The sequence below is a fragment of the Lipotes vexillifer genome, unplaced genomic scaffold, assembly GCF_000442215.2.
Source record: "Lipotes vexillifer unplaced genomic scaffold, Lipotes_vexillifer_v1.1 scaffold1115, whole genome shotgun sequence".
In the NCBI taxonomy this organism is placed as follows: domain Eukaryota; kingdom Metazoa; phylum Chordata; class Mammalia; order Artiodactyla; family Lipotidae; genus Lipotes; species Lipotes vexillifer.
Genome location: NW_006792080.1, coordinates 279,526 through 294,386, shown reverse-complemented (window position 1 = coordinate 294,386; position 14,861 = coordinate 279,526). Strand labels below are relative to the sequence as shown.

General features: G+C 56.5%; 1 protein-coding gene across 1 annotated transcript in view; it reads right to left on the bottom strand.

Annotated features, from left to right (window-relative positions):
- Positions 1-14,861, bottom strand: part of SLC41A3 (solute carrier family 41 member 3) — a 56,366-nt gene that overhangs the window by 5,152 nt on the left and 36,353 nt on the right. Inside the window, exons 3-6 of the mRNA XM_007465260.1 lie at positions 8,647-8,718; positions 4,950-5,094; positions 2,632-2,778; positions 515-659 (exon numbers count right to left, since the gene is read on the bottom strand). Of these exons, the coding sequence (XP_007465322.1) occupies positions 515-659; positions 2,632-2,778; positions 4,950-5,094; positions 8,647-8,718 (509 nt within the window). The remainder of the gene's footprint in view (positions 1-514; positions 660-2,631; positions 2,779-4,949; positions 5,095-8,646; positions 8,719-14,861) is intronic.

The following is a 14,861-nucleotide window of genomic DNA, read 5'->3' as shown; positions in this document are numbered from 1 at the left end:
GTGGGGCCCATGTAACGTCTCCCACCCCCGCTCCCTGAAGCTGCTCAGCACCTGGCCCACCAGCCCTGGGGTTTAGCGAAGGCCTGGAGTCCAGGAGCTTCTGGAAGCAAAGACACCTCGGCCACAGCCTCCACTCCCCGAGTCAGTCAGGAGAGCACATCGGAAAGGGCTGGGGTGCCCCCGGTCAGGGTCCACAAGCAGAAAGGGCCCCCAAGGATGGGGCTGGAGGGCCCAGGGCCCCGGAGCACTGATCCTTCAGCCCTGTAGGTCTCACCAGTGGCTGGGCTGCAGGAATAGCCTTCACAGAGCTGTGGCCGTGAGGCCAGCTCAGCGGGGCCAGGCCAGCGCAGCAGGGAAGCGGGGCCGTGGCTGGTGCTTGTCTCCTGTGAACAGGGCTGCCCCTCACTATACACCAGGCCCGGGGTTCTTGGGGGAAATGAGCAAAGAGCGTGGTGGAGGCGCCCGAGGCCACGGCTCACCCCACCCGGATCCCAAGGCGTCGCCACCCGCGCACCTGCTGACGAGCATCGCCAGGACGATGGGGAACCACCCGAACTTCAGGATCTTCACGACGGGCGGGTTCTGCTTGGCGATGAGGATGCACAGGGGGGTCAGGGCTGTGAAGCCGACGCAGACCAGCGGCGTCAGATACCGACTGCCTGGGGAGAAGAGAGAGGGGCGCGTGGGCCGTGGGGCTGGAGCTCAGGGTGGGGCCCAGGCTGTGGCCTGGATGGCGGAGGTGACAGGTGCGTGGGGACTCAGGGCCCCAGAGGCCCGAGGAGCAGCTCCTGTCCCCACCAGTCTGGATGAACCGTCCCCTGCACCTCCTGTCATGCGGCTGAGGGGCTCCTGTCCACCTCAATCCCCGCCGCACCTGCCTTTGCTTTGCTGACGCCCCTGCGGCTCTCCCGACACGTGCCCTCCTCGGCCTGCTCGCAGCCCGGCCTCGCTATTCGTGGCTCCGTTTACGGGGTCGTGACCGTGGCCGGTGCCGTGCTAGGCACTTCGTGTACCCAACGCTCCCCTCACCGACCCGCTCGGACGGCCTGGGAGGAGGTAGCCGAGCAGCACACGCTCGTGGGCAGCAATGCTGGCTCTGCTCTTGCTGAGGCCACTCCAGGGGGGGACCCCTCGGCACCCACGTTCTCACAGGGACTCGTGTCCCTGTGTCACCTGCTCCAGGCGGCAGGAGCCACGAGGACGGACCTCGGCCTGGATCAGCCTCGGGAACCTGGGCCCCTGCTGGAGCCCAACGCACGGGGCATGTGTGGCCGCTCACCCACCCGCCTCTTACCCGCACACACGGTGACTCACCAGCCTTGTGGAGAAGCGCCCGCCAACCCCGGCCACGCCCAGAGCAGAGGCCCCCACCCAGCACGCGGGCCTGGCCTGGGGCCCCTACCCTTTTCCCCAGGAAACAGCTGTGGCCATCCTTGTGCCCGGAGCGTCCTGGGCAAGAGGTGGGCCCAGGGCCCCGGCAGGTATCCGCTGGCCTGGACGCGGCAGCCGGGAGTGTCACCGCTCAGGGCCGTAGCCTCCCAGCCGCGGTGGCCGTCTCCCTGGTGATAGCATAGGCGCAGCGGCCGCAGGCTCGCCCTCGTCAGCGAGGACCCACCTGACTGCTGCCCAGCCGGGACCCCCAAGATAACCCAGTGTCTCACTGCAGGGATGGGTGACCCAACGGGACTTGACATCCAGGGTGTGTGTGGAGGCATGGGGCTGGGTGCAGACTCCATAACTAGTCCATGCACAAATCTTTGAAATTCAGAGTGTTTGTTTGAAGAATAAAATCAGGGCGTCTTACTGTTAGATCTTCACCTCCACTTCGTGAACTTCCAGCATCTTCCCAAACCATCCCTTCCTGTTGCTGCAGGCCTTTCCTGGATGGCTGGGGCTTGCGGAGCCACGCCACCCTCACTGGGAGCGTTTCCTGGGCCACTTCTGTTGCCCACATGTAAAAACCGGCAATTCCTTAAACCCCTGGGTCCACGGGCCCACCATGCCCCACGTTTAAGCTTCGTTGCTGTCCACTCCACCCACGGAAGCCGTGACTGCACTCGGAACTGACATCTGCTAGCTCCAGACAGGCGTGCAGCCATCCTGGGGTGGCCACACCAGGTGGGAGGCCACAGACGGGACACTCGGAGCGGGTGCTCAGCTGTGCAAACGCAGTGAGGGAGCCGCCGGCAAGGCGCTGCCGTGTGTACACAGCATCCAGGGTGTGAGCCAAGCTGTGTCCCCAGGCGGACCTGGGTGACAAAGGGGGGGTGGTGGCCACAAGGTCTTCTTCCCAGAATGTGTGCAAACGCCCCCTCGGCGGCTGATCACGTCACAGGCCACCTTCCGAGGAGCCTGGCTTCTGCCTCCTTGGCTGTGACACTCCTGCCTGGAGTCACCTCTCGGGCAGCTGGTGTGTGTCCGGCGTGAACTGTGCCCCCTGCGACGAGGTGCTGAAGCACCCAGACCGGCCTCTGTCAGAGGTGGGCACTGACAACCTGTACATCTGCTGCCCGGAGACGCCTGTCCCCGTGGTGCACTGGAAAAGCCGGTGGCACCTGGGGGGTGACCCCCATCTGCCCAGTGACCCCAGGCCTCGCCTATGAAAGGACAGACCCCAGCCTCGGGCCCTACCTCTGTGTTTGTGGAAGAAGCTGCTGACGAAAGCCAGGAGGGACAAGGTGATGAGGTCTCCCAGGCTGGCCGCGATGGGCGTCGCAATGTTGTCCGGGTTGACCCCGAGCTTTCGAGCGCCGATCACTACGCAGACCATCAACATCCCTGCGGGGGGAGGGGACAAGTGGCCGGTGAGCGGGTGGCAGGGCCACCCAGAAGCTCGCTGCACCCACGGAGCCGCCCGCTCTCGGGGTCCCTCCCCGCACCGGGGCGCGAGGCTTGGACTCTGCCCTGTGTCTCACGGGCTTGACGCCGTGGAGCAGCCCAAGCACCCTGATGACTCCCTGAACCGTCGGGGAGACACAGGCAGGTGGTGCCTGGGCTCCCAACCTTGGGACCTACAGGTGTGACACTCACAGCCCTCCTGGCAGGAAGATGGACCCCAAACTGCTCTGAGCGGCAGGAGCCCCGGCTGGGGCAGGGGCAACTGGCCCGTGAGTGGTTTTCAAGAGGCAGAGCCTTCGGGGAAGACGGCAGGGTGGGGTCTGGGACAGTGTGGGGCAGCAGTGCAGGTGGTCCCTGGAGGGAGGGAGGGAGGGAGGGAGTGAAGGGGAGGCACACAGAAGGCAGCACAGCACTGGGGGCCTGAGGGGCTGCCAGGGCCCAGCACGTGGCCGTGAGTGCAGGGCGACGTCCCTGCTGGACCTGAGAGGCCCTTCCTCGTGGCCACTACGCCTCCCAGGACCTGCTTCTGTTCTGACTCGGTTCTGAGGCCACTGTGACGTGCTTCCACCCCCCGTGCCACACTGCCTGGGACAAAATCCAACAGCATCTTGTGTGGCCTTTAAGAAGACGCTTCGCATCTTGGCCACTGCTGTTTTAACACTGGACTCAGCCTTCTTTAACTCTAAAAGTAATCACAGTTATCACGTTGGTACCATCCAATGCTGCTGGCCACAGTCTGTGCTATCTTGTGACCAGATCCCAGCAACTTTATTCTTTCGCAGTGTCATTTGTGAGTTGACACTGCCTGGCTGAGCCGGTGGTCTGGTGACAATCCCACAGGGACGCGTAGAGGACACCACCAGTTTGATATCACTTATTACAAACCACCGGCACCACCGCCCGGCTTTATGGGTCAGACAGGCCAAGGTCATGCTGTGACCCACCAGCCACGCCTCCTGAGTCCCCCTCATCTTGGGACAATCCCGGCTACGTCCTTGCCACTGAGGTGCACCCCATCTGAGGCCTCAGTCTTCTCATCTGTAAAACAGGAGCTAGGATGGCCCACGGGGACGGCCCCGCCTTCTGGAGACTTGGTGTCTCCTAGGCTCTGTTCTCTCAAAAGGTTCAGCCCTTCCTTGGCCCAGACGTGCAGGCATGCAGCAGGTCTGTGAATTTGCTCCTGGGCTTCCGCGCCCTGGCCCTGCCCCAACCTGGGTTCCTGCACGGGGATGCAGCTGTCTGGTAGGAACCACAGCCACCGAATAACCAGCTGCATCCTGCTGGGGGTCAGGCGAGTGAACAGTCGACTTTACAAGGCTACCCCTCTTCCTGGACCTGCGTGTGCTTTGCACAATACACACAGACACGGCTCAGAGAGAACCAGTGTGACCACTGTCCATTCAGAAAACCTGGGAGCTGGCTGGCGCCTGGGTTAAGTGTGGAAAGAACCACGGGCTCTGCACCCACACTACTTGCTTGTTGGTGGAGGAACGGACAGTACACAAGTGAACAAGCGTGTGAAGCAAACACAGCGTGACTGCGAGCGAGTCGGGAGGCTGCGAGGCCCGAGTCATGCGTGTGCTCGCGCACCGAGGGATCACCGTGAACTAGGATGAGCCCCGCAGCCTTGGGCCCCCAGCGTGTCCCGGGCTCTGGGACAGAAGCTGGCACATAGGAGTTTCAGGGAGTGCTGAGTGGTGAACAGATGGGCAGCCACTGGGCTCCCTGTTGATGCACGTGAGCTCCCCCCGGGCCTGAGGAAGCGTGGCAGGAGCAGGGTGGGGACAGCAGATGGTAGGAGAGGCCACGCAGGCCCCTCTCAGAGGAGCTGCCGTCGTGCAGGGAGCTGAGACATAAAGTAAGGGACAAGAGAGCTTCAGATATTCGTAAGTGCTCCAAAAGGAGCGAGAAGCGTGGTGGCCTCTGGCGGGAGAGGGGGCGCAGGACCTGCCTTGCCCCAGACCCCGCCCAGGCCCTCCCGGTGGCCAGTCGCAGACAGACGGGTCTCCGCCCCAGCAGAGGGCAGGGACCCCCTCGCCGCCCTCCAGGTCAAGGTGGGTGTGAAGACCCAGCAGCGCCCCGACCCGCGCAGGACCCCGAGAGCTGCTTACCCAGGGTGCAGGCCGCCAGGAAGGCGGTTATGACGCTGCTGGCGCACAGCACCTCCGCCTCCGCCGCGTCCAGCTCCTGCCCCGACGCCGCGCCCAGGAGCAGGGCCGCCACGGCAGCCAGGAGCCCCACGACAGCGGCCTGCACCTGTGGGCAGGAACCAGACGTGAGTCAGGTCTGCTGACCTCGCCCGAGCGCAACAGAGCCGACACCCCCTTCAGCCCGATCCCTGCGGAAACCGCTGCCCCGCCCCATCCTTCCCCGTCATCTTGTGTAGGGTCCTCGGTCAAGGGCCCCCCGTGTTTCCTCACAGCCCCTCTAACTGGTCTGGACAAAAGTGTTGTGATCTCCAGCAGCACACAGTGCCCCCGCCCCCCGGAAACGCCCAGGACCCCCGGGAGACACCAGAGCTGTCGGAGCTGAGGCCCCAGCACACACGCGAGGCCAGTCAGCCTCCGCAGACGAGAACACGCCCCAGCTCACACACGGAATTCCACTCAGGGTCCCAAGACTTTTCATGGTACCTGACAACTCATTTTAAATTTAACTTTCACAAAAATGAGCAGATGTGCAAGAACAGCCATTAACAACTTTGAGAGAGAAAATGGGAATTTTGGCATTTCCATTATGAATATGTATTTTAAAGCTATAGTATTAAAACTGGGTGGCTTGGTAGAGAAATAGACAAATAGGTCAGCAGGACAGAACGGGGTCCAGGAATTGAACCGTGAATATGTGAAAATTTTAAATTTAATGTATGAAAATATAATCATGAATATACGAAAGTTTACTATGATAAAGGTGGCATTTCAAATCAGGATGGAATACATAAGGTAAGAGAAACTGGATATTTGCTTGGAAAAATAAAATAGATTCTGACTTTACACCGTTCACACACATATACCTAAACATAAAAACATAAAGTGTGAAACGGATTAAAGTATTGAATAATGTGTTTCAGATTTTGGATTAGGGAAGGCCTCCTACTAAAGATGAAGCATATAAAATCTATAAAGAAAAATACAGGTAAGATTTACAAAGTCCAAGTATGGCTTCTGTGTGATAAAAGACACCACAAAACAAAGGCAGGGATAGACCTGGAGAAAATATTTCCGTCTTACATAACTAATAAAAGATTAGTATCCAGAATAATGAGTCCACTTCACCAAATCAACAATAACCATCATGATAATAAAAAGATAACGTGATAGAACAATGCATAAGGGATATGACAGGTAATCCACAGAAAGGAAATGCAAACGGGTAAGAAACACACAAAAGATGATCAAATCCCTAGTAATCAGGAAAATTTTAAATAAAATCCCCATTGGAAGGTTAGGATTAGGGTTATTTGTAGCCAGGGCTGGTCCTCCTCTATTAAAAAGTAAGTGCCGTTTGATTTTCTTGGCACTGGGGGCTCTGCTCATCGGGTAAATGGATGGATGGGGTTTACTTCTTACCTGTCGGATGAAGTAAGGTTAAAACTCAAAGGTCGACAGTACAAAGTACACACGGACAAACAGGCGGGACGGTGGTTGTCTTACACACTGATGGTGGTAAAACTGATGCAGGAATTCTGGGAGGAAATTTGTCTAAGTTATCCAAATACCTGACGATCTAGCATTTTCCCAGGGAAACGTGCACATGCGGACAAAGAAGCACATAATCACGATGGTGATTGGAGCTGCTCTGTACAGAGTGACGTCTGTTCGTTAAGTCACTATTAAGAGAAAAGTGCTATTTACGAAGTTACGCGTACAGTATAGTATGTTTTATGCATAGAAACATGGGAACTCGTGTGGTCTGTGTCTGTGGGCACATCCATGTGTCTGCAAACACAGAAAGGGTTTAGAAGAGTCCTTCCCATGCTGGTGAGCTTATGAGGAACTAATAATTGAAGTTTTGTTTTTTTTTTTTAATAAATTTATTTATTTTTTTATTTTTGGCTGAGTTGGGTCTTCGTTGCTGCGTGCTAGAGCACAGGCTCAGTAGTTGTGGCACACGGGCTTAGCTGCTCCGCGGCACGTGGGATCTTCCCGGACCAGGTCTCGAACCCGTGTCCCCTGCACTGGCAGGCAGATTCTTTAACCATTCTTGCCCCCAGGGAAGCCCCATTTCAATTATTAATACTAGTGCTGGTATTGCACCAAGAAATCAGATACTTTGTAATCCTTTCGGAAAGCATCTGGAGCCTTAAACTGTTCATACCTTGTGAACTTGTAGGAAGTTCTCTAAGAAACCTGCGCAAAAGGAAAACACTCTCACTGCGCACAACTTATCGAGTAGCAGCCTGTGACTGCAGGGGCCCCGCAGCGCGGCGGGTCTGTGAGCGGACGGGCTGAGCTCGCGAGGTCTGCACAGGCTCCGCAGAGCCAGCCCCCGGCTGCCCTTCCCTCTTATCCGTGAGGTCCTGGCTCACGTATCACTCTTGGGTACACTGTCGTGATAGAATATACTGAAGTTATTTAAAAAGTTTAAGTACGGAACTTACTGCACCCTTTATGCTTTGATGTTAAGCTTTTTAAAACATGGAGGAGACCAACTGCATCCACGCTGTGACAGGGCCACGTGCCAGGCCAGGGCCTGCCCACGGCAGGACCTAATCAACGCTGGTCGAGGAGGATCCGGTAGGAAAAGAAACGCAAAGCCAGCGACTGTTGCCAAGGTCCCTCTGCCGGGGCCTCACGAGAGCTTTAACCTCCCGGGGCTTCAGCCACAGGCTGTAGTCCCGGACCCTGTGAAGCACCTCGGTGGGCGAGGCAGACGTCTAAACACAAAACTGCGTCCAGGACGGCCTGACAGCACCCGCAAGGCCTGGAGAGGCAGCCAGTGCCAGGCTGCAGCCGGGTCTGAGGAGAGTCCCCACCGGGTGATGGGGAAGGGAAAGGACATCCCAGGAGGGGAGGGAGCCGGGCCCACCCCTAGACGAGGGGGCCGGCAAAGGAGCTCCAGGGGGAGGAGGCCCCATGAGCTCGAGGGTTAGAAAAGGCCAGGCAGGGGCCGTGCGAAGCGCACTGTAGCCCAGGTGCCTGGATGGGGAGGCCAGGGCAGCAGGGCTGGGTTCCAGGCGGCCCAGGGGAGGGTCCTCAGAGTGGCCGGACATAAGGGTGAGGGACACAGGCAGGCTGAGGGCTGTTGGGTTTCTAGCCGGGTCAGACAGGAGTGTCGCTCACTGGGCACGCGAATCCCACCCGACGAGCCACACAGCAGCCCATCTTACAGATGAGGCCCCTGAGCTGGGCCACCCCAGAGCGAGCTTCCAGCCCAAACCAGACGGAGCTGGGGACTTCAAAGAGGGGTGTGAGGAGGGCAGGCGACGGGGCCGGATCTGGGGACACTGCTCTGGAGATGCCCAGCGGAGAGGTGCAAATGGGCTCCGGAGCCCAGGTGAGAAGTCAAGGCCCCTCCTGAGTCTGTGTGTCCTGCTCAGGGCAGCCTGCTGGTCAGTGACGGTCTCGCCTGCACACCAGTGTGACCTGGGCCCAGTTCTCGGTGTGGCCACATCCTGCCCCGGCCAGAGGAGCCCAGGAGGCTCTGGATACAAACGCTTCCGTCCAGATCCAGGCTCAGCCCACTGCTGCCTCGGGCTTCCTGGCTCCCCGTGAGACCTCCCCGCCGCCGCCCCGCGACCCCACAGTTAGGAGGAGACACAAGTTTGCGATACTCATGAAGCATTTAAGGGACAAAGGCGAGGGTCACCTGGATGAGGGCGAGGTTACTGCTGATGACTCTGTGCTGCTCCCGGGGACCATCGATCTGCCCAGTGTTGGCCTAGGATGGAAAGAAGGGCAAAGGGTGAGTCGGACGGCAGCGCCGAAGCCAGGTCCACCCTTCTTGGAGAGGGTCTCAGGACAGGCCAGCAAATGCCCCCTCACTGCTGCCAGAGCCAACTGTCCTGCCAGCTTTCAAAACGGTGACTCGGGGCTGGAGAGGTGGGGACACAGGCCCAGCTCTTCCCCTCACAGGTGTGCGATCACACATACACGTGCACACGCGGGTACGCGTGTCACCGAGAACCTCAGCCGTTGACCATCCAGCCGGTCCATGAGGGGTGCCGGGCTCCCCCTACCCTGCCATCCCTCCTCCCCGCCCACGAGTCGCAGCTCACGTGACCAGCAGCCACTCGCCCACCTTGGCAAAGTGTCCTCTGCTTAAGAAACGTGTGTAAGTCCCTCTTCTCTTGGGATAAAAAGGCGAGATCGGAATTGCAGCTCCTCCTTTAGAAGGGGTAGCTGCTCCTAACGTCACAGCCTTTGCCAGCAGAATTCAGGATGCAGATAAGACGTTTCAAGGCAAATGTATTTTCTTGGCTCCTATTGCACTGAGTTCACTACGTTACTGAACTCTGAGGAAAACACATAATTCTCTTTTTTACTTTTTTTTTTTGGCTGCGCCGTGCGACTTGCAGGACCTTTGTTTCCTGACCAGGGATCGAACCCAGGCTCCCTGCAGTGGAAACGTGGAGTCCCGACCACTGCACGGCCCGGGAAGCCCCCAGAATTACTTTTCTTTGTACAAGTAAGGGGAGGCTTCTCGTCTTTGGGCGCCTGGGACACATCAGGTCACCACTGTGGAGCCCCAGTCGGCTCTGGCTTCATCCAGGTGGCCTGACACCTGCCTCGGGTGTCCTCCCGGGAACCAGGGCGCAGATGGAGCACAGCCGTGAGGGACCCACCGAGGCCACACCCGCTCTGCCCGCCCCCCGCCCCCCCCGGGCCCCCTGCGGCCCAGAGATGCCGGTGCCCGTGTGTTGGTTCCTGTGAGTCAACCAACTGCAACATATCAAGGTAGTCAGAGGGCTGGTGCTGTCCCACGACCCCCAGTACGAATCAGAAAGGGAGTCCTTCCTCAAGAAGCCTCATTTCCACTGGCTGGGAAGTGTGTAAAACACGTGCACAAGTCTAGAACCCGTACAACCCACGAAGCGGCATGGAGGTGCCTCCTGGCACCAGAGGCCTGAGACCAAGTCCAGGCTGAGCAGGAGAGGGAGCGGAGGAGAGGGTGCCTGGAGATCCCACAGGCACGAAGGTGGGGAGAGCCGGGGTGGGAGCAGCTGCGGGTGTCAGGGAATTAGGCCAGGGGATGGCAGCGGGGCTGACGGGCGCTGGATTCCCGTCCAGACACTGGGGAGCGTGGGTTTCGGATGAGTTATCCCCGTGGAGGCTGAAATCGGCCAGGATGGTGGCGGGAACTGGTGTGCAGATGAAGACCCTCAGAGGGTCCATTATCCAGGGCCGTGGGGGACGGAGCCGTGAAGGAGGGAAGGAACAGGGCCGGCCAGGAGGGTGAACCTCGGGCAGGGGCCCTCAGGCATGGGGGGTCAGGTCTCCATCAAGATACAGACACATTTCTTTCCCCTAGAACGACGGTCCTGGAGAGGTCAGGCTAGGAGCTAGAGGCACAAGGCCAGTCCTGGCACAGGCTGGGGCCTTTTAAGACTCCAAGGCAAAGGAGTGGGAAGCTGGAGCGTGTCTAGACCAACTCAGATTCATCTCAGCAGAAGCAGCCCGCAGGCCCTCCCTAAACGTGCATTTGGATCACATACACTCAAACATCTTCAGCCTCTCTTAATCTCACGAGCCCTTACAGCTGCATCAACACACCTCCCTGCTCTGCGGTTCTGGCTGCAGCTCGGCCACTCGGCCTCTCCTTCAGCGACAGGCCCAGGTGTGGGAACCACCCCTCCTCCCGTCCCTCAGGTGAGGATGACTTCCTGCCGCTACCCAGCCTGGGGAGCCTTGCCACCACAAGCTTGCCGGTGGCCCCCCCCCCCCTTTTTTCTGTTCAGCTCCGGTCCCTGCACCTCCTGTTTGCTGCCAGGTCCTGACTTGCCCAGCGAGGTAGAGCTTCACCAGGTCATCTGGCCCGTTCACAACAAAAAATACTTACTGGATTAACAAAGAGGACTGACCCTTGCTGTCGTCCTCCTTCCTCAAACTGGAGGGTAGGAAAAGACAACCTTCTAACTTTTTATTTCTAAATAAATGTAGACTTTTCTTTGCAAGAGTTCCAAAGTCAGCACAGAGAGTTTCCCATATACCTGTCACCCAGTTTCTACTGACCGTAACACCTTATAGCAGGGGTCCCCAGCCCCTGGGCCGCACAGCACGAGGTGAGCGGCGGGCCACCGAGCAAAGCTTCATCTGCCGCTCCCCGTCGCTCACACTACCACCTGAGCCATCCCTCCCCACTACCGGCCGTGGAAAAATCGTCTTCCGCGAAACCGGTCCCTAGTGCCAAAAAGGTTGGGGACCACTGCCTTATAGAACCACAGGACAGTCATCAAACTAAGACGTTAACACTGGCTCAACACCACCAACTAGGTGACAGGATGTATTTGCACATCCCGGCTTTCCCACCACTGTCCTTTCTCTGTTCCAGGAAGTAAGTCCGGATCCCCCACTGGCTCCTTCCTTGGTCTCCTCCAAGCAGTGATGGGTTCTCACCTCCCCCCCGTCTTTCTCACCTTGACACCTCAAGGAGCGCTGCTCAGGCATTCTGCAGAAGGTCCCTCAACGTGGGCTTGTCTGGTGCCTCCGCACGACTAAACTGAGGGTGCGGGTTCGGAGGCAAGAGGCTGCTGAGGGGAGGTGCCTTCTCTGCGTGCGGAATCCGAGGCGCGTGACACCACACGGCTGACCACAGGCGCCCTGAGCTCGGCTGAGGTGCGTCTGCCGGGATTCTGCCCTGCAGACTCGCTGTTTTCCCTTGCCCGCACGCTATCAGCTAGAAGCCCCTCATCAGGTCGGCCCCACGCTCCAGGGGAGGGGATTAAGCGGCTGCTCCTCCGTGGAAGCAGATCGAAGCTTCGGGGACACTTTCTGCAACTACCAGAGCGATTCACAGTTCCTGGGGGAGATATCTGCAGCTATGCACACATCCTGTTTCTCCTGCAAGTTCCACCTGGTGCTGCTGCAGTGTCAGCACCTCTAGGTCCTCTTACGGATGGAGCCAGGAAACGTACGTATATGCACCCTAACCCCGCTGTGCGCACACGCAAATTTAGTTTCGTCTCCCTCTGTACATCCTAAACAAACGTGAGTTTACAAAGATATCTCTGACTCCAGTTCAGCATCACAGGGCTCATCATGGCAGTGAGCAGACAGCCTTCAGGCACACAATGGAAACAAGAAGAGGCTTCTACAGTATGACACAAATTCAGAGGAAATCCTTGGGCATAGAGAGCAGGGGAGTTAGGTGGACAGAGGACCCACGCCCAGAAATGACGGCAGGACACGTTTCCCGCCCAGGACAGGAGGCCCCGGGGACAACGGGCACCTCGGACAGGTGGCGACTTGGCTTCAACAAGAGGCGCCTCTCCTCTCGCCTGACCGGCTTGTGCCGACAATGAGATGCTTGGCTGAGCAGAAGCAGCGAGGGTGTGTGCTGGGGTCACAAGCAGGGAAGTGTCCAGAGTGGCCATAGTAAGAGGGACACAGACCAGTGAGACCAGTGAGCGGCTTGTACCTCCAGGGTAAGTAAGAGGGACACAGACCAGTGAGACCAGTGAGCGGCTTGCACCTCCAGGGAACAAACTGTGACACCCCCCAGCCATCAGGGGGTCACCTGCTCTACAGAAGGAGATCCACAGACTAAGAGGAAACCCAAACAGAGGATGCTCGAGTGACCAAGAAACCCTGAAGGCCACAGTCATGCCAGACTCAGCAGACTCCACAGTGGAGGCAAAAGCCTAAGGGAACAATCAAAACAGAACCCGAGTAAGACTCTAGGGTTAAGACAGCTAGACCAGGGGTGGCAGAGTCTGGTGCCTTCGCACAGGGAGAGACGGTCTGGGGTTCTAGAAAGCACAGACTCGGTCTCTGAATGGAAAGTAAAACACGGAGACAAGCAGGACTCCTCACAATGACCCCAGGAGCACAGAGCGTGAGAGCAAGATTAAGAGGAAACGAGTGAAATGAAAAATCAAGCACAGGTGTTTTCCCAGAATGAAGCACAACCAGACAGAGATGGAAAGAAGGCAGATCCAGAAGCTGCACATGGATACGTTAAAGTTGGAGAGAGGGTGGGAATGTGAATGCATATCAGAATATAAGAAATCACAAAAAATAGGATTTTCATAGAGCTGAAGACAGACATACGTCTTTAGATTGAAAAATCTAACATGTATATAAGGTAAGGAAAAACGTTTGGTCCATGCCAGAAATACCGCGGTGAAATTTCAGAACATGGGTGATAAAAAAAACTGCAAAAGAAGTTCAGATAGGGGGACTTCCCTGGCCGTCCAGTGGTTAGGACTCTGCATGTGCACTGCAGGGGGCACGGGTTTGATACCTGGTTGGGGAACTAAGATCCCGCAAGCCGCACGACACGCAGACCCCTGCCAAAAAAAAGTTCAGATAGGAAGATAAAATCAACAGACTACCTACAAGAAATGAAACTCAAAGAGACACAAGGCCACCATTAGCAACACTGGGTACAGAGGACACTGCAAGCCTGTCTCAGTCGAGGGAACATACCTGTGAACACTGCCTCGCTATCCGGCCAGGATGGGGTCAGCTGTGAGGATAAAGGACCCGTCACACTTGGGAGTCCAGACAGTTCACCTGCCAAGACCCTCCCCTGAAGCAGGTCCTGGACGACACATGCCAAGCAAACAAAACATACATTTAAAAGGAAGCTGCTGGGGAGTGACATCAGCCAGAGGGCGGACAGGGAAGCCCAGCCCACGCTCCTTGGAGGAAACACAGGATGAACCACAAAGACTGAGCACAGCAGCTCCGTAGGAGGGTTAGAAGCCAGGCCAGGCCCTGCAGCAGCCAAGGAAAAGCCTCACCCACGATGGGAGGAAAGGTCGCTGTCACCCTTGCCCCTCCCCCGGCACAGCCCCGCAGAGACAGGAGGCAGCCGTCCAGCCCCTGGGCCTCCCTTGGGACAGAGGGAAAGAATGGACTTGTCTGTGACCTTCTGGCTGGTCTAAGGGCTCCCAAGAGACGGGCTTCTCTCTCACCCGACTCACAGATCAGACCGGAAGCTAGCATAGTTTATGTATCAGGTCAGGACAACAGATTTAAAGTCCAGAAAGAAAAAAAAAACCTGTCAACAAGTAATTCTGGCAAAAACTGTCCTTTGAAAATGATGGGGGATTTAAGACATTTCTAAATAAATAAAAGCTGACAAAGTTCATTACCACTAGGCCTGCCCTATGGTCAATGTTAAAGGGATTTGATGAAAGGATGATCAAAAGTCAGTCAAATATATATATTGAAAAATATAAAGTTCTCCAGTAAAAGCAAACACACAGCCAAATATAAAAACCCGTATATTGTAATTTTGGTTCATAACTCCACTTTTATGCCTTTGTAGGATTTAAAAAACAAAAGCATAAAAATAATTAAAATCTATATTACTGAGTACAAAGTATATAAAATGTAATTCATGATTAATTAAAATCTATATTACTGGGCTTCCCTGGTGGCGCAGTGGTTGAGAGTCCACCTGCCGATGCAGGGGACACGGGTTCGTGCCCCGGTCTGGGAAGGTTCCCACATGCCGTGGAGCGGCTGGGCCCGTGAGCCACAGCCGCTGAGCCTGCGCGTCCGGAGCCTGTGCTCCACAAGGGGAGAGGCCACCCCGCGTACCGCAAAAAAAAAAAAAAAAAAAAAAAAAAAACTATATTACTGAGTACACAGTATATAAAATGTAATTCATGATATCAGTAACATAAACGGGGTAGAGCTTTAAAGGAATAGAATTTTTGACTAATTTAAGTTGGTAGCAGTTTAAAATAGATTATTATAACATTAGGATGTTATACGGATTCCCCAAGGTACCCACAAAGAAAACATCTACAGGACATACACAAGAAAAATGAGAAGTGAGTCAAGACCTATCACTACAAAAAATTAACTCATCAAAAAAAAAAAAAAAAAAAAACTCATCAAAGAGACAGAAAG